Here is a 20,241-nt window from a genome sequence, read left to right on the forward strand (position 1 = left end):
TGCATAAATTTGCAAATTTTAATTTGGTGTCTACTAAACCATATGTACAGAAATTCTCTATTAGGTTTAGGGAATTGCCTAATTTTTCAGAAGTGCAAGAATCTGGACAAATTTGAAATTACAAGTAAATTATTAAAACTTGATGGAATTTGTTGCTTGTGATTGGGGAATGCAGTTGAGTTGGCATGTTTCAAATAGAAAATAATCATTCCACTTTGTGTTATTTGACATCCAGATTCTCAACGTCTGTGTTCACCACTTTCATGGAAATAATGTGTTGAAATTTTTTGCATTATTTTGCTGTTTCTATAAAATTGCATTAAACAGATATTTTGTGCAAAGAAACTTTTTTTGGCCACTATCCTGGAGCATTCACGCGGTAACTGACTTCCTCTAGAAAGTCTATTTAGGTTTTACTCTTTTTGTGTGTGAACTAAATGCCTGCACTGCACCTCTTTGCAACTCTTCTCCTGATTTTGTGGGATCTTGAACTCTTTGCTAATTGTGTTCATTTGAAAAGAGATGCAAAGATTCATTGTTTCAACAATGTGCCTTGATAGAGGCAGAAATGAATTGCTTTCAAATCTAATGACAAAGTACTACTGAGTGACAAGTGAGATGGAATCCCAGAAGTCATACAATACATAGAGCACAAGATTCATTTCCTTCACACATCATTTTTTGCACGATCTGAAGATCCTTTTTTACAATAGTGTGATGGATGTATGTTTTATTTTGTCAGAATTATGTCAGGTAAGATAATGAGAGGAATTTACTTTAAGCAATTGCCTGATGGATGCAAGGCCAGCTGCATTATCTTCTGTTTCTGGAGGCTGGATATTTCATGCTGTTTATTTCTGTGTGCTGGAATTAATAATTATCACTTTACTCCTGCACAGAAAGACGAGCGCATCATGCTGGAGGACACCAAGGTCTCCTTGTCTGATCTGGATAATGTAACATTCTATTTTAGACAGCTGGAACATGAATACCCAGTAGCAAGTAAGGATTTCAAATACTCTGTTGGTTTGAATATTAACCAGTATTTATGGTCAATACTGAAATTGTGTTCATGGAAAGGGAAACACTAGAGTAATAACTATGAATCAAAATAAATTTGTGGTCTGACTGGAAAGAGGTTTTGTTTCAGGAGTGTTGTACTACTTAAAGAAAAACTATCTGCCTTTTTTTTGTCAACCATATACCTTGTGAAAGAATCAAGAGTTTAGGAGTTAGTGTCAAGCATCAGATAAGGTATCTTATTTTTCATGACTGTAACATGCATTCCAATAAAACAGAGCCTTTCGGGAAGAACATCTCATGCTGGGAATTAATTGTGATGAAAGTTTGGGTAGACCTTATCTCTCTCCCTGTGTAATTAAGTGAGGTTGCTAAATTGGCAATTGTATTCAGAGCCCACGGGCTAACTGAATAAAGATATATCAGTGGTGCAATTGTGATCATTATTCTGAGGTTGGAGCTGAGACACATTATTGGTGCAGGGGCAACAACTGTGCACTGCATTTAAACCGCAATGTACCTCACTTGGGAAAACACCATCCTGATATGAGAAACTTCCAGATAGAAACTGCTATGTGGAGGATGGGGTTGGGAGACGACTTCAGAAAAAAGAACACACTGGACCTGGGTTAGGGAAAGGGATAGGTTGTAGATGCCTTTTCAAATAAAGCAGATTGGAGGCTGTGATGGAGCCAGTTGGTTATGAGGAGTTGGTGCGGTTATATGAGCAGGCTGAGATGGTTCTCTCGTGAGAAAGGGAAAATGATCGAAACAGTTTTAACAATGCAAAAAAGTGATAAAATTTTACACAAAATAACTTACGACCAGGGAATCCAGAGTAGATACACAAAATTAAGCATCATGTAGTAAGGCAGATGCTTCTACAAATACCTATCAAAATAGTTGTGTGTGCACTCAACGGTAAGGTCAGAAATCACATAACACCAGGTTTTGGTCCAACAGGTTTATTTGAAAACCACTGATGAGGTGACCCTTTGATCTTTTACTTATAAATTCTGTGTCTGATTCCACCTCTCTCACTAACCCCTGAAGAATGAGGTAAAGTTCAAAAGGCTGTGTTTTCAAATAAACCTGTTGGACTATAACCTGGTGTCGTGTGATTTCTGACCTTGTCCACCCCAGTCCAATACCGGCACCTCCACATCACTCAAAGGTAAAGAACATATACAAGGGGTTTTTGGAACTGCACAATATTTAACCGGATCTCCAATATATTTCCACAAAGCCAATGCCAGAGACAAAAGTGGTCTAGTAAAAAGAGGGTTTACAAATCATGGGGCATCTATTTCTTGCAAAGGGCTGTTGCCCGAATTGCACATAAATGTATTGGATTGTTCCCATTTTTTTTTCAGAAAACTGTTAATTATATACCTCACAAAAAGACAGGTGTGCCTTAGGAATTAAATATAAACTCAAACAATATATGCACCAACTGTAGCTCATTTCTTCCTTTCAGTGATGAGGGAAGAATTTTCATTGTTCAGTTACCCATGGACTTTTCGTATCTTGTCAATGAAGATTTCTACCAAGTCAACATTTGTTTTAATGTAGTGCCCTCTACTGCACTTGAGTAAAGCAGCAGTGAGGCTCTTCAACCAATCAAATTGTAAAATATTCTCACTGGACACAAACTGCAGACCACGATTTATTTAAAACATTTTACAAGAAGGAAAATAGAGATTGGTACATTAAAATGAGATTAAGGAAGAGAGTTGAGAGAAAAACAGAAAAATTAGCATTTTTATTTTTTCTGAGGGATTGAGTCTTTACACTTGGAAAATTACTTTTTATGAGCCATGTGTATGGATCTGCGATTATCCACTTATTACAGCATTTTTAAAAATGCATTTCATCCTAAATGTTTGCATAAATGATTCAAGCTGCTTAATTTGTACCAGAGAAGTTGTGCTTTCATATACTGTGTTATTCTACTTTAGTCACAAGGGCTTTAATGCCTGCAGTTTCAGCGATTTAAATAAGCAGATTTAAATTTACCCTGCTGCATGGCTTCTGGCTGTGACATGTTTCAACAACAAGCTTAGCCTGACTTTGGCAAGTCTCATCATACAGCCTGGGGTTGTGTTGCTTGTAATGTAGTTTCAAAACCTATTTGTACTGTAAAATAGATACTTCTGAAATATGACCTCATTGCTTCCAGAAATAGAAAAAGTGATGGTGATACTGGATATATTGATCTTTATGTACAACATCTAATTTTAGCAATTAAATGGATGGTCTCTTTCCAAAAGGATTTAAGCTGCAATCCTGTGACATTTAAGTATGTAACATCCTCCATTAGTCTGCTGGCCATTCCATTCTGGGATGAAAACACTATTTTGGGGATCACCTTCCCTCAAAGTTTTAAAGACTTGCTAATATATTACATCAGGAATTCACCCTAATCTCCTTCCATGGACTGACCCCTGCATACCCTCATTTAAATAAATTGCCTTTCAACTCCAAAGACTCAGTTCATTTTTCTCAGTGTCTGGTTCAGATGATCCTCCATCAATGTGGTTCTTTTCATTATGCTAGCACATTATTATCTTTGCAATTGTATCTGTTCTGCTGCTTTCTATTAATATTTTATTATGCATAGGATCAATTTAAAAATTCTCTGTTCAACAGCCTTTTTAATGAAAAATAGTTATGTCTTGTTAGTGTAAACTATTGTAAATAGCTGAATACTATAACTTCAGTCACCTCCAGGCTTTTGCAGTTGAGTGTTTAATGTACTTCAAGGTTTTCTCATGTTGATGTACATAATTAACATACTACAATTTATAGAATTCCAGGACAACAAGATTATGTGTTGATTTAATAGTGTACTTCAAGGAATCATTTAAGGTGTCTTTTAGTCTGTAATTTAGCATAAGGTGGTTTAACCAGTAGGTAAGGTAAATACAATTAAGGTGTGGTTTGCCAAATGGCCTGTTTCTAAGCTGTTAAATCCCATGGCTCTAAAATTTCATCTATGCTGACCCTAGATTTACACTGGTTACTCAGCCATTTCTGGGTTTTGAAGGTAAAATACAAGCTGCACTGAAAGAGGAGCAAATTGCTATTGAAGTTGTGAACTCTGTAGTTTAGAGTATCATCTAAAGGTTTATATTAATGAGATTTATGATTTTCACGTGGCTACACAATTTTTTCTGACCAGTTGTTTGACTTGGCGTTTCTTTTCTTTATAAACATTGTCTCCTAACATTAGAAACAGCGCCTGAGATTATTTTCCTTGCTACCTTGAATCCACCAGTATGTTTACCCCACAATACTCGGAGGAATATTTACCTTGTTTTAATCCTAGTCCAAATGAGCCACAGTTTTTGTGATGGGCTTAGGTTTAACAGTCACTTAGCCCTGCTTCGCTGGTTAACACAGAAAAATCTAAAAAAAATATGCAATCTTACATTGCTGTCAAAACACTTCCTAAATGCTGATTTTGATTTTATTTTTGCAGACAACCCTATCACTTACCATATAGATGGAAGCCGGCAAGCATTGAAAGTTATCTTTTATCTTGAAAATCATAACTTTATGGAGTTGCCTTCTAAGTTTCAGAATGGGGGAAGTTTAAAATTACACACAGTGCTTTTCACTCAAGGTAAAATTACTTTAAATTAAACGTTGTGATTTTTCTGTTTCTACCAGTTGAATATGTCAAAAACTTTTGTAATGGACACATTTTACTTGTTGCTCAAACCTTACCTGTACGTATGAAATGCTTAATGGCATTGGAAATTTGCTATTCGTTTGTATTTTCTCTGATCATCAATTGCACTTGTAACCTGTTGCAACGTCTGTACTGTGCTTCTTCATGAACCAACAACTTAAACTGCAATGAATACAGGAAATGCTTCAAACCAGTTGGCCTTTTCCAGATTGTGTAAAACATTGCTTACTGTAAAAAACAAATTCATACTTGTTAACAGTTTGGATTTATTGAGACATTTAAGGAATTGAAGAAAAAAAGCTCTTAAGTGGTTTTTTTTGTGGTGACTGTATTTCAGGCAACCACAGCAAGATTCTATATAAAGGTAATAGAACTACATTTTTCTTCTCTAGCTCTTGAGAACCGATGTTCTTCAGAAAATGCGTCTGCAGAAGAATTTCAACAACAGATCAATTCGGCTTCTCTTGAAAAAGTTAAATGTTATTATCGAAAACTCAGGTAAACCAATTATTTGCAGAATGAAAAGAACTTGGATTTTTTTGGTTGATCATCCCTTGAAGCTATCAATTAAAATGCAGATTCAGCCAAGTCTAGCCAAGATCTCATAGTAAATTCGGAAATGGGCCTCTATTACATATCTAACTTATAATTTGAACTAAATTTTATTTCTTTAAAAATCTTTCCAAAGGGCTTTCTATCTAGAACGGTCTAATTTACCTTCTGATTCTTCTACGACTGCTGTAAAGATAAACCAGGTAAGGTGTCTTCTAAAATCTAAAGAAACCTGTGTCATGTTCTTAACTGAACACTTCCCTTAATTTTGAATAATCTGTATATGATGGAAAAACAAATTATTTAGCACTGTCAAGCAATTAAAAGTCACTCTCACCAATGTAAGCAGAGACCAGGATTTACAACTGTACATCTTGCTGTGTCTTAATCAGCTATGCCAGATTTTGCAGTTATGTATGTCATGAGTTCTTTTCTCAACTTTGCATGGTCACCTTGCAGCTATGTTTGACTTATATTTTACATTTTAAGCAGTACCATGAAAAGTTAATGTTGCTTAAAATATCTTTTCGATTAAGTACATGCTTGAGGCCAAGGCATTGAATGCTTTCAAGAAAAAGTTAGCGATAATTCTTGATGCTAAAGGGATCAAAGATTACAGGGGGAAAGGGGAAACAGGGTACTGAGTTGAGTGACCAGCCATGCTCGTATTGAATAGTAGAGTAGCCTCAAAGGAATGAATAACTTACTCATGCTCCTATTTTCTACGTTTATGTGAGGACGAACAGAATAAAAGAATTTGCCAAAAGTGTACAAGGAGAATGTATGGAACATTAACACCAGCACACACACATTGGACTGAATGCCGTTCTTAAGTTCAGTGTAGTTGTTCATTTGTTTTTGTTAAAGCAAAATGAATATGTATGCTGAGTGGTATCTAAGTCTGTATCGATTGCAATATTGCAATAGGCAAGATACCAGCCAAGTAAAAAATTGAGAAGAGGATTTAGCTACTTCATAAAGTACAATGACATTGTTTGTATCCAAAAGCTTGACATAAACCTAACACATGCCTAACATATTTCTTTTCAAATGTCACAGCTGTTACGTCCTCTCAATGCATTGGAGGAACTTCGGCGATTGATGGAGTTGTACATAGGCCCAAAGCATTCAACTTCCACTGTGAACTCAAGCAGCAATGCTTCTGGGGTTGCAGCCTTGCCAATATCTTCTGAGCTTTGCAACAGGCTTGGAGCTTGTCAGATTGTTATGTGTAGCACTGGTATACAAAGGTAAATTAATGCTGTCATTTATCTGTCCTTTCTGTTAAAACAGTACAATGGCTTTGCTGATGACACTTGAAACACGATGGAAATTTTAACGTACAAGTATCAGAATATGATGTAGCTGGGTAATGTTGAATGTTTATAGTATGTTCGTTTGTTCAGAAAATAAAGTGCTGTCATTAAAGTTTTGCATAAATCTGTGATTCACTCACTCTGCTTTTAATGTTAATCCTAATTTTGTAATCAGTTTTATAATATTAGCCAGTGATGTGCAGCACAGTTTAAGGTCAGAAGGCAGTAAGCTGAAGTACACTTGCAGCTTTTAACGTACTGCTGGTATCTTGCTGCCTGTGCTGTGAAATCTAGCCAGGAATACAAATGGCCTCACTTGTAATTGATCTGCAGACTCTGTAAATTACAACAGGGTTTTATTGCAGAATCCAAGCACTGTAAAGATGAGTCCCTTGTTTTGCAGCACTTTAAGTGCTGCAAATCTTGACAATCTTAAATGGCCATTGATGAAGTGAATATGAAGTGATGGGAATAAAATGAAGTGGTGCCCTTTATCATTGACAAGGTAGTGCAAATCAAGCAGCAGCTATTGGTTCCATTGGAGACTGTGAATGGAGTATTGGATTTGGATGTAAGTTCGTGGTAGGAAGGGGATTGTTGTAAAACTTTAATGAGAGTGCTCTACTTTCTAAAGTGCCAGTTTGGCTGTTAGCCTGAGGCCCTATATATCTTTTTAAAGTGGTGTTAAAAGAGCAACAAAGTAGTTCTGTGTCCTGACTAACACACATCCCTCAACGAAAACTTTTTTTTCGAAAGGACTATCTGGTCAGTTATTCCAATGCTGTTTATGAAAAATTGTGAGCTACTCCATTTGCCTACTTGGGTGACTATATTTTCAAAAATAATGGGAAAAATGTTTAAGACATTCAGTTTACATGAAAGTTTCTGTATAACTGTAACTTTGTTGTTTAGAATAGATTTATTACAAGTGGAATCTTCCATTACCTGTTTTTTGATTCATCAAAGGGCAATTCATTATCTTTCTATTATCTAGAAATATACAGAAGTACCCTGAAGCCAGCAGATAACTTCTGTCATTGGTACAGCATGGAATATCATCTAAAAGCAAAACTCTTACATTTAAATTATCTATTGGCGTTATTAATTGAATATTCTCCGAACATGAGCCACTCATTCAAGTTTTACTTGCAAGATAAAATCTGTTTAATTCTGTGTTCTAACATCTTGCTGTATTTTCTTTCATCATTACTGGTGTACAGTCTCAAAATTTAGTTGATTTTTAAAGATTAATGTTCTCTTTGTGCATAATTTTTGATGATGTTCAGTTTTGTGTAAGAGACCATGGATCTTGTGTGAACATTAAACTGTTTTTTCATGCTAAAGCAAACATCGCTAGTGTACTATTCTATTGTATTTTTCTTATTTTTAAAGTGACAATTCCCAAGTGCTTTAATCTCACACTGGCCCACCCACATAATTAAATTTGATTTATATCATGCACCAGAGCAACCCAACATTCGGCAATTGTTACTTAAACTGTCTTCAGCCTTTTTGTACTGTCAATAATTGCCAACTCCTAAGCTGGCTATCATAGTACAGAACATGAGTGTTGTGAAAAAAGACACAATTTGTCAAAGCTTTTTGTCTTGCGCTGATCAGGACATTTTGCAAGAATACCAATTCAATGGGAAAACCAACATTTATACTGGATGAGAGGACAGTGCATGTACCGGAAATTGCATATGCTAACTTAAAAGGCCCTGTTATTTTCTGCAAACAGAAAGAACATGTACACCAATGCGTTTGTTTCAACTCAACAAAATAGGTGATAGCCATTCACTGGTTGATTTCTCAGGGTAGTGTCTTCATCAATCAGTCACCCTGTCTGACTTAAAATTTAAACAAAGCAGAGCTGTTAATTGTCAATCATGCATTCTGTATGGCAATGTCTGTAGCAATCAACACTGTCCTCTCGCACAGTATAACCATCTTTTTTCACCTTGATTCGGCATTTCTGCGAAATGACTTGATCAGTACAAGGTGAACAGCTTCGACAAAAATGTCCTTTTTCAGAAATACTGACTTTCCTACATAGGCCAACAAATTTTAGCACATTGAATAAAGGATAATAAATGACTTTATTCCATATTAGCCCATGAAGTAAAATCAAAGTTTCCAGATGTAAAATTAACAAATCACATTTTTCAACATGTAAGGAGAACAGGAAATAATTTTAGTTTTCATATCCTTGGAATCAACATTTATAATTTTGGTAAATTTATTTTGTATGTTAATGAATTTGCTTCGGAGAAACATGGCTCTTGTAAAAGATTTCATCTTCTATTGGGATTTGTAGTATCAATCAGCTCATTTGTTTCCTCCTCATCTGAGCAGATCATGCTGAAGATCTTGTGTAACAAAAACAAAGTTGCTGGAAAAGCTCAGCAGATCTGGCAGCATCTGTGAAGGAAAAAACAGAATTAACGTTTCGGGTCCAGTGCCCATCCGCAGTTCTTTCGGTTTTTATTCGAAGATGTTGTCTTTGTCATGGTAAATCCATAGGGTATGTTAATTGACCTATCATTTTCATTTTATTCAGGAGTACTTTAAGTGTAACCCTGGAACAAGCAGTTATTTTGGCTCGTAGCCATGGACTGTTACCTAGATGTATCATGCAGGCCACAGACATTATGAGAAAACAGGTAAGATCCTCAAAGACAAATTAAATGGATCTCAAGGCATGTGTTGAATCGTTTAAAACTGTTGTGATGAGTGTGCAGCTCAGTTGCCCTTATTTGAAATCAATAGATTCTTTTCTTTCTACAGGGTGCGAGGGTTGAGAATTCAGCCAAAAATTTGAAAGTAATGGATCAGATGCCACCATCTGTGCCAAGGCAAGTTATAAATGTGTTTACTTGTAATATTTTATGTCAGATCTGAGAAGTTACGCAAGTGGTTCTTTCTCGTTCAGCCAGTAACAATAAAAGTACGACTTTCAGAATCCAAGCCAGGGCCAATGTTAGGAATGTAAAATATTTCAGCTACCTCACAGTATTTTTAAGTGCTTTTTTTTCTCTCTCTAGTGCTTGAACGTGTCATTGTCTCTCAATGTAAGGCCTTTTATTTCTGCTGCACTTGTAGTTTCACATACACACACGCGCACTCGCACACTCTCTCTCTCCCACTCACACAGACACATACATATTCACACGCACAAACATTCACATACACATACATATTCACACGCACAAATATTCACATACACATACATATTCACACGCACAAACATTCACATACACACAGTCACGCAGACCAAATCACACCTAAACACCTCCTACTACACACACACCCAATCACACACACACCCCAATCACACCTAATCAGGTTTTCAGCATGGCCGCAGCATTGAAATAGACAACCCTTGTTACGCACACAAATTACATCCTGTGTGATGATGACTGTAACAAAGTATCCCCCTCTTCCTCCAGCTATTGGCAGTCTTATACTTGGTTGACCACACCACTCTCCTCCAGTGGTCCTCCTTCATGGTGTAATTGGATTGGACTTCTTCATCTATTTCATCTGCTGGACCTACTTGGGAATGAGAGGGACCAAGTGGATCACGTGTTAGTATGGGGGACCTTTAGGAGACAGTGACCAGGAAAGTTAGCAAAGAAATGGCAGATGGAATACAGTGTGGGAAAGTGTGAGTTATACACTTTAGTAGGAAATATAGAGGCATCTAAGGTTTTAGAGTAGATTTGTAGCTCAGGTTGTGGTTGTTGTAGTTGGTTGGCTCACCGAGCTGGTTCATTGTTCCGCAGACGTTACATTACCATGCTGGGTAACATCATCAGTGCAGCCTCTGATGAAGCGCTGTTGTGTTTTCCCGCCTGTTATTTAAACTCTGGTGTCTGTTGAGCTGGATTACCTCACTTCCGGTTTTCCTTCACAATGGAGTGTATATGGGGTCTAGCTCTGTGTTCAGAATAGAGGCATAGATGATTCTCTAAATGGGTAAAGGATTGGAAATCTGAAGCACAAAGGGACTTGGGAGTCCTAGATCACAATTCTTTTAAGGTTAACAAGCAAGTTCAATTGGCAGTTATGAAGCCAAATGCAATGTTAGCATTCATTTCAAGAGGGCTAGAGTTCAAGAGCAGAGATGTTCTCCTGAGGCTGTATAAGGCTCTGGTCAGACCACATTTGGATATTGTGAGCAGTTCTGGGCCCTGTATCTAACAGAGTATGTGCTGGCATTGGAAGGGCTCTAGAGGAAGTTTACAAGAATGATCTCAGGGATGAAGTGCTTGTCAATTGAGGAGCTGTTGAGACTCTGGGTCTGTACTCAATAGAGTTTAGAAAGGTGAGGAGGAATCTGATTGAAATTTACTGTATATTGAAAGGCCTGAATAGAGTAGACCTGGAGAAAATGTTTCCACTAGTCAGGAAGAGTATTACCTGAGAGCATAGCCTCCGAGCGAAGGGATGACCCTTTATAGCTGTGATAGGAGGAATTTCTTCAGCCAAAGAGTGGTGAATCTGTGGGACTTATTGCCGCAGAAGACTGTGGAGGCCAAGCCATTGAGATCGTATTTAAGACAGAGATAGATATACAGATAGATTCTTGATTAGTCCGGGGATCAAGTGTTTCAGGGAGAAGGCAGGAGAATGGGTTGAGAAACATTTCAGCTATGATCGAATGGCTTAATTCTGCTCCTATTTCTGATGGTCTTAAGAACTGGAGAATTGCAAATATTGCACCTTTGTTCAAAAAGGGCGTAAAGATAAACCCAACAACTCCATGCTGATCAGTTTAGCCTTAGAGGTAGGGAAGATTTAGGCAATGACAGTTTAGGATAAAATTAATCATCACTTGGGCAAATCTGGTCAATTATGGAAAGTCGTCCTGGATTTGTTAAGAGTGAATTATGTTTAATTAACTTGCTTAAGTTTTTTGATGCGGTAAGGGCAAGGTTAATTGGGGTAAATGCTTTTGATATGATGGAATTCCAGAAGATAATGTTAGACTACCACAACAGATTTGTGAGCAAAATTAGACCTTGTGTAATAAAAGTGACAGTAGCAATATGGAAATGAATTTGGCTGAGTCACAGGAAATAGGGTCACGGTGAATAGTTGTTTTTTGACGTGGAGGATAGTTTATGGTAGTTTTTTCGAGATTAATGTTCGAATGCCTAGACTTTTTGATATTTGTTGGCTAGATCCTTAGTGTATAGGGCACAATTTTAAATTTTGCAGATATGAAACTTGAAAGTATTGTGATTTAGGAGGATAGCATACAATTTCAAAAAAACATAAAAACAAAATTCTGATATATAAATTAAGAAAGAGACTTCTGTAAGAATGAAGCAGGTCTAGCAGCATCTGTGGAGAAAGAAGCAGAATACGGATTTGAAACAATAACTTTGTTTCTGTCTTCACAGATGCTGACAGACCTGCTGAGATTTTTCCACACATTTTTTATTTCAAAAGGGTATATGTGGGATTGAGCAGTAAAGAGGCAAATGAAATTTAATGCAAAACATTGTGATGTGTTTAATTTTAGTAGGAAAAGTATAGAGAAGCAATATAAATTGTAGGGTTCAGTTCTGCGTGGGATGCTGGAGCAAAAGTACCTACATGTTTTTGGACATAGAAGATATTAGAACCGATTGAATGGGTGGTTAATCCTGAGTTTTATCAACGGGATCACAGAATACAAAAGCAAGGAAGTTGTGGTAAACTGCTAATTTGAAATCAACTGGATTGCTGCATCCAAATCTGAGCACCACACTTGAAAGTGTGTGAAGACACACTGCTGAAAAATGTCATGTGAATATTATCAGGGATTAGGAACTGCAGTTAGGTGAAAAGATTGGGGAAATTAGGATTGTTCTCTTTAGAAAAGAGGAAGCTAACAGAAGACTTGATAGAGATACTGTTCCCATTGGTAGAAAGATTGAGAACCAGAAGGCACAGATTTGTGGTAATTGGCCAAAGAAGCAATGCAATCTGAAGAAAAACATTTTCACGCAGCAAGTGCTTGGGACTTGGAATGCATTGCCCAAGATTGTGGTGGAAGCAGGGTCAGTTGATTTGTTCAAAAGGCAATTGGATTATTAACTGGATAGGGAAAAAATGCAGGATTATAGCATAACAAGCAGAGAAATGGAATTAAGTGCATTGCTCCTTCAGAGGGCCAGCACAGATATGATATACTGATTGGTCACAGAACAAGCAGATACCATTCTTTGATTCGATATACATATCAGTATTTGGCTTTGATTTCAGCATTTATAAGCCTGAGGTATGACCTGATTTGATTAAACAACTAATTAAGAGTGCAAATTCTATCACCTCGGAGCAATCTCACATCTGTCCTATTCAGTGTCTAGTGTTTGTAATCTAAGGAGCATAACCAGTTATTCTGTAGGCTTGAAAACCTAAAGACTTGCTCTCCTTGGACTGTGCTTATCTCTGAAATGAACGAATGTGTTGCTGTTGTTGTTCTCCATCAGAGAATAAAGTAGATTGTAGATTTGAAAGTGCACATCATTACTAATCCTTGTTGTTTCATCTTAGGTTATACCGGCTCTGTCAACCACCTTCTGATGGAGACATATGAAAGTAACTTCTTTTGTAACGGCTTTCCAGGACTTCCCAGAGAGCTAGAACTGTTAGACATTGTACAATTGTATTGCGTCTGTATTTTGTTACAGTGAAACTGTAGAGCATCTATGTATGTACAGAAAGCAGCACAGAGACAGAGCTGTTCTTTTGCCCATATTTCCATCAACAGCACAGTGATAGTTGACTATCCCAACCTGCATCAATATCTGGATGTATTGTAATAACTTATGGAACAGCTATAAAATTAAGAATTTTTGTATATGCATACCTCAGCATACATATAATTTTTGGATCTTGGTGACTGGCCTATGTCAGTGTAGTTATGGGTTCAGGCACATCTTTTTGTCAACATTGGAATTCTACTGATTTACATATGCATCTCAAGCTAAAGACTATGCACCAACTTTGTTTTTAGATACTAATGCTATTGCACATATAAGACTGTAAGAGAAGTAAGATGCTATACAAATAGATTGTTAAGATAGCAGAGAATCTCCAGCTATTTTTTTATGAAAAATACCCATTATATAATATACTCATGAGACCATCTATGGTACTGTACACATAACTATTATATGTTGTGTAGCTACAGAAGGCTCTTATCCTTCTGCTTAACTAGAGCATCTGATACAACATGTACTGTTAACAATTCATTTTAAATGAACAAACAATGTAAAAATTCCCTTGATTATAGTTATACCCTTTGCTACTATGCTTTTTGTTTTGCTTCTAAGACAGCATTATTGAATGTGGTCTAATGGAATTGTCAGGATTGTGTTTGTTCTGCTGAATCAATAGTTCAATTTTCTGTTTACTTACTAAAATCAGCTATTACCAACACAAGCCGAGTTCAAATGAAAACTAATATGTTGACCTTTTAGGATAGAATTACATTAAAATCTAAACCGCCTCAAATTTGTGAAAGCTCCCTAGCCTGTTTTGTACATTCTGCCTTAATCTTGCAGGATCCAATTTCAAAGTCTACAAATTATGCCAGTAAACATGACTATTTCAGATATTTATATTTCTGTCACAACTAGCTTTATTATTATAGCTGGCAGTATTGCTATCTACTTGTTTTAATTTGAGTATCAACAGGTGAATATCCAACATCAATTTGTTTGCATTTTTCTTGAAATTATGTCAACAGATGACTGAACATTCCCTATAGTTGCAGTCATGAAAGTTTATGTTTACATCTGAGTTCAGTACTTAATTCAAAATTCTTCTGTAACAATACCAAGTGACACAAAACCTGTTGACCTGGATAAATAAGGGAAAAACTGGAGTCTAACAGACATGTCATGAAGAAAAAGACAAACTGTGGACCACATTATTTTAGCTTCTGCACATCTCAGAGTTTTCAGTTTGAAATTGCTATTGTCATGGTAGAATTATTTGAAAACTAAATAATCTGATCTAATTGTGTTCTGTTTCTTGTCACAATTAGCAAGAGACGATTTTGTGAGCATTTTGGTTTTAGTATTAACTTTTTAAAAAAATTTTGTTTATTTGCACAATAGATAAGTGTTGAAGCAGTTGTCTCAGGGCGAAAGGTTAATTGGTTAAATTTTGAAGCCCATTTCTAGTGCCTTAAAGCTAGAATTATAAGCTCTTGAAATTCACCTGCTTTACTAGGTTGAAATTTTGTTCAGTATTAACATGGTAAATATTCTGTTGTTGTAACCTATTTTCTTTTAAATGTAAAATATCTTCTCATGTAATTGTTTCAAGAGTTAACTTGACCATTTTATTGGCTGAGCAGATACTTATTTGTACATATGTTTTAAATTGTGAATTAAAATTACTTGGGTTAGAATTGAGGAAGATGATAAAAGTGGAAAAAAAGACTGCATTTGATTTGATTCCAGTTCAGAGTCTCATTTTCCTAATGTTCCATGATTTCTGATCTGGTCATTTCCTGTGCTGTCTGTAGTCCAGAGAACAGATCATTGCATTACGCCATTCATCATCTCCACATTCACTGAAGTAGTATATATTGTAATTAATTGATAAATGTGTGACTTAACTTTTGTGCAATGCACAAAATACTTAGTTCAGCTGAACCAAGCATGTGAAAAGTCTTAATTCCTTTAATCAGCAGAGAGAGACGTTGCTTCCTTTCAGCGTTATATTTAAACAGTCTTTGATATTTTTAGTGTTGTTTTGGTGCAGATTGGTAGTAATTTAGTCTTGTACCCTGCAGAATTTTAATGGATATATTACAATGATACCTTAGTCAGATTGAATCTATGTGATGAATACCATGAAAATGCAGTAGTTTCTTTTTTCATTCTTCTTTAAACACCTTCACCCAATATTTCCTTCTTTTCCCGAAGGTGTTTGCTGGATGTGACCGCATAAGTTGTCGCCCAAAAATTTAGTTTCCTGAGAGTGTTCATTTCTTAGGTGAGATGGGGATTTTTGGCAGAAGTTCTCATAGTTGAGTCGGTCTTAAGCCAATCTCCACACAGACAGTTTTTCCACCAGAGGCCACTGGATAGCAATTTAGACATTTTTCCCCATGTTAGTCCAGCGATGCTGAGTCACAGCCTTTTATAGATTCAGCTTAGACACTGTGTGGAATTTTATTTTTGCACAATGAATAACTCAATTAAGAAATAATGGACACTTTTAATTGCCTCCCAACTCATTTTTCCTATGTTGCGCAATATTAATTCATTACAGCTTAAAGAAAATTGTTTTCTTAGCTCACTATGTACTGGACTAAAATTCCAAATTAGAGTAAAATTTGAAACTGGGTCACACAATTCTTAAAATTTCATCTTGGTCAAAGTGAATATTTTAGCAGCTTCGTGTGATTTCAAGTGTCTCTGCTCAGCCTGTATTTAGGTCAAGTATTGACTATAATGTGATGATTAAATCCAGTAGAAAATGAATCACTGAATTTGGATCTCAAATTGTAAACCTTTGTCATAACTAAAATAACTATTAATAGAAAATTGTACATACAGTTACACTCTCATTTTAAAATGCTTAGTCCTGCACAAACAGAGAGTGGTACATAGTTATTCTGACTCTTGTCTAATCTCTGGTATGATGCAGTTACTTGTTTTAAACATTCAGGAACATTAACACAATTCTGTTTCACTTCAAGTCCTAGATTGCACCTCTTCTTTGGAAGATATCAATTCACAGATCTGTAAAACTAAGACAATCAATTCTCCTGATTTTAGATTAAAGGACCAAACTCTTGTAACAGTTTTTGTCATGACCAGTGCAATACTTTCTTTATCAAAGATCTGCAAGGAAGAGGTGCACTTTCATCCGGTGACTTATTAAAATTTGACAAAGCCATTGTTGTGTATAATGCTAGTAACCATTGTTTTGCTATTGTTGTAAATACATCAGGTTCATGATGTAGTTTTCGTTCTGTAATTCTACAGTTGTACAGTGAGTGTTTAATTTTAAATGCTATTTTATTGAAATAGTTAGATTGTCAGTTTTAACCTGTTAGCAAATAAATTTTTATTTACATTTAAGGCTGTATGTGCCTTTAATCCTGTTTTCATTTCACAATTAAACTGCATAATATTTAAAGAAAGAATTTACTATCCCAAAATATCTATAGCAGTGAATGATCAATCACAGAGCATGCTTTCTTATTGAAACGTCCAACGCATTAATCATTCTACAAGATAGAAGTTGACTTAATGAAATTATGTATCATTTTGTAACAAAGATTTTAAGCCATTTTCTGTTTTTATGTTTGATCTGTTGCATTAGTTTCTGTGAATCACAGAACTGAAGTGTATTTGCAGAGTGGACATTAATAGTACTTTTAAATAAGCACGTTGCAACAGATCACTGCAAAAATGTAAGTTAGTGCTGTGTAGGGTATGGAACGTGCTGGGATTAGCTGCATGCTCCTTTCAAGTGTGCTAACTGATGTAATACTTGACTTCTTTATTCAAAACATGGCCACTGAACCCTGAATTGTTACTGATTCTCATCTTAGAATCATCAGTGACACAAGCACAAGCAAAGGAACTGGAACAGTTGATCATTTAAATGACTAAATTAATAAAGTCAAAACAGTAGTTGAATAGTATCTTTCACTGTTTGCAACTTTCCCTATTTCATTCTGCATCTTTCCATTAAAATTACTGAAGTCAAAGGAATTAGATATATTTAGTGGCATTATGGAAGTAAGAATTGTAGACCATTTGCAATGTAACTACTTTGTGACCAATAAAGTATTTCACAATGATTATGAAGCTGTACCTACTTCTTAACTGCATGTCTCAAAGACACCAGTTCAGTGAAACCCTGATAAAATCTGTACATATATCAATTCAGGTGAACTTCAATTTATTTCTGTTCATATGTTAATATAGACTCAAACACGCCATGAACCATGCTTACCCAGTCATTTTCTCTGCCCTTGACAAGATAGTGTTGTGCTAATTCTGTAATAAAACCTCACTGGAACTCCAAGATATTTTACATCATGGCAAATGAAAAGCCAGAAACTTCATCATTGAGTCTGCTGACTGGGTCTCCTTTTGAAAGTTCAGCAGAAACCCTTTAGTGTAGCAGGCAACAGATGCTGATCTGAACAGCCTCAGAGGAGAACCCAACAATGGTGTCTCTATTGGTGCAAAGTTAGCTCATACTTTGCTGATGGTTGTAAGGCAATTTACATTATCATGGCCAAACTGATTTTTGTTCTCTTTTTAGCTTAAGTGCTGTCATTGAAAGAGGCTGAAACCATGCTTTTAAAAGCAATTTGTTGCATTAAAAATATGAGTGCAAAAGTCTCTGGGATTATACCAGAGAGTGGAATTAGAGACATTACAAAGAGGAGGATGAGAAGCAACTTGCAAGACCGTTGTTGATACGATTTGATTTGATTTATTGTCATGTGTATTTATTACAAATACAGTGAAAAGTATTTAGTTTCTCCACTCTCCTGCGCCATCTTAAAACAAGGAAAATAAACCAAAGCACAGAATATAGAGCCAGAAAAATACAACAATAAAGTTCATCTTATAGTCTTATCTCAATAAAGTTAGGTCTCTAGAGTCACAGAGTCATACAGCATGGAAACAAACCCTTTGGACCAACCAGTCCATGCCGCCCATAGTCCCAAACTAGACGAGTCCCACCTGCCTGCACTTGGCCCATATCCCTCCAAACCTTTCCTATTCATGTACTTATCCAAGTGTCTTTTAAATGTTGTAACTGTACCCACATCTACCACTTCCTTTGGAAATATATTCCACATGTACCACTCTCTGTGTAAAAAGATTGCCCCCATTGTAATTTGAAATATTTCTCTTCTCACCTTAAAAAATGCCTCCTAGTCTTGAAATCTCCCATCTTAGTGAAAAGCATATGCTATTCACTTTATCTATACCCCTCATTTTATAAACTTCTGTAAGGTCACCCCTCAACCTCCTATGCTCCAGTGAAAAAAGTGTCAGCCTCTCCTTATAATGTAACCCCCCATTCCCGGCAACTCTCTGGTAAATCTTTTCTGAACCCTCTCCATCTTAATAATATCCTTCATATAAAAGGGCGACGAGAACCGGACACAGTAATCCAGAAAAGACCATACCAATCCTATGCTCAAGAGATCTGAGCAAACTTCAAAGAATTATGTACCTGAACTCTGAGGTCTCTCTGTACTACAACACTACCCAAGGCCCTACTTTAATTGTATAATTCCTGTCCTTGTTTGTTTTATCAAAATGCAATACCTTGCATTTATCCAAATGAAACTGCATTAGCCAGTCCTCAGCCCATTGACCTAATTGATCAAGATATCTGCATTGTCCACTATACCAATTTTGTGGTTATCCTTACTAACCATGCCTTCTATATTCTCATCTAAATCATTTATGTAAATGACAAACAAAATCGGATCCCTGCAGAACACTGTTTTTAACAGGTCTCCAGTCTAAAAGACAACTCTCCTCCATCACTCTGTCCACTGCCATTAAGCCAATTTTTTATCCAGTTGGCAAGCTAACCCTGAATCCCATTGATCTAACTTTACCAATTAGTCTACCATGTAGAAGGCCTTGTCAAAGGCTTTACTAAAGTCCAAGTAAACAATGTCTACTGCTTTGCCGTCATCTATCTTCTAGCTCAGCCATAGGCTTGGATTTGGGCTCCACCACCCCAATGTCTCGTCCTTACTGCTAAACTGACAACACTGCTGTAACCCTATTTCTCCACTTTGCTACCACTGGAATGTATCGCCATTCTCCGTTGCCATTTCACCTTCGATAACGCTGCCGACATGATTCATGCTGGGCCGACCTTGCTGATGCAGCTGCAGCTGGTGTCACAGGGTCCCGCGTTGGGACTGAACTCGCTGCCTGTGCTATCAGACACCCGGGCCTGGTCACAGACCTGGCCCCTCAGCTCCAGCCTGCGAGTCTGGATCATGGGGATTAAGCCCAGGTCCTGCTCCTTGCTCGCTGGGAGACTTTGGGCTGGGGTGGAGTCGTGTCTGCCTCATCCTGGCATTGCTGCTGCCACTGCTGGATGCCTTCTTCGTCATTAACTCTGCCTTGCCACTCCCGGGGTCAGCTTCGCCATCTTTGTCCGCCATTCTGTGCAGGGCCCACTCTCACTGATGCAACCAAGGTAAAAAGGTAAGAGGAAAGACTTTAAAGAAAAAGTGAGAATAAAAAAAATGTAAAAAGAAAAGTGGACGAACCCTGGCTTCAGTGGCCCGAACGCTGCTACCTTTAATGCACTATTTAACATTTTATTGGTACTCTCATTCTGTTTGTCTGTTCTCCATTTTCCTTCAGCATTCCCATTTTTTAAACCTTTCTTCACTATCTAATTCAATTATTCGTATCGTTTTTATGAACTTATATGTAAATTTACGAATTAGGAGCAGAAGGAGGCCATTCAGTCCCTTGAGCCTGCTCCACCATTCCATAAGATTGTGGCTAATCTGATTATAACCTCAATGAACATTCATAGAACCCCTACGCTGTGGAAACAGGCCCTTTGGCCCAATAAGTCCACACCAAACCTCAGAGCATCCCACACAGACCCATCCCCCTATAACCCACCTCATCT

The 20,241-nt window shown here is 36.8% G+C and overlaps 1 protein-coding gene across 2 annotated transcripts in view; it reads left to right on the forward strand.

Annotated features, from left to right (window-relative positions):
- Positions 1-17,408, forward strand: part of prex1 (phosphatidylinositol-3,4,5-trisphosphate-dependent Rac exchange factor 1) — a 220,540-nt gene extending 203,132 nt beyond the window's left edge. For both annotated transcript variants that reach the window (XM_020527744.2, XM_048608419.1), the window contains 8 exons: positions 900-1,002; positions 4,502-4,645; positions 5,107-5,212; positions 5,403-5,469; positions 6,326-6,516; positions 9,143-9,245; positions 9,370-9,437; positions 13,129-17,408. In XM_020527744.2, coding sequence (XP_020383333.1) covers positions 900-1,002; positions 4,502-4,645; positions 5,107-5,212; positions 5,403-5,469; positions 6,326-6,516; positions 9,143-9,245; positions 9,370-9,437; positions 13,129-13,171 — 825 coding nt within the window. In that variant the 3' untranslated portion in view covers positions 13,172-17,408. The remainder of the gene's footprint in view (positions 1-899; positions 1,003-4,501; positions 4,646-5,106; positions 5,213-5,402; positions 5,470-6,325; positions 6,517-9,142; positions 9,246-9,369; positions 9,438-13,128) is intronic.
- The last annotated feature ends 2,833 nt before the right edge of the window (positions 17,409-20,241 follow it).

The sequence above is a fragment of the Rhincodon typus genome, chromosome 19, assembly GCF_021869965.1.
Source record: "Rhincodon typus isolate 14 chromosome 19, sRhiTyp1.1, whole genome shotgun sequence".
Taxonomy (NCBI): Eukaryota; Metazoa; Chordata; class Chondrichthyes; order Orectolobiformes; family Rhincodontidae; genus Rhincodon; species Rhincodon typus.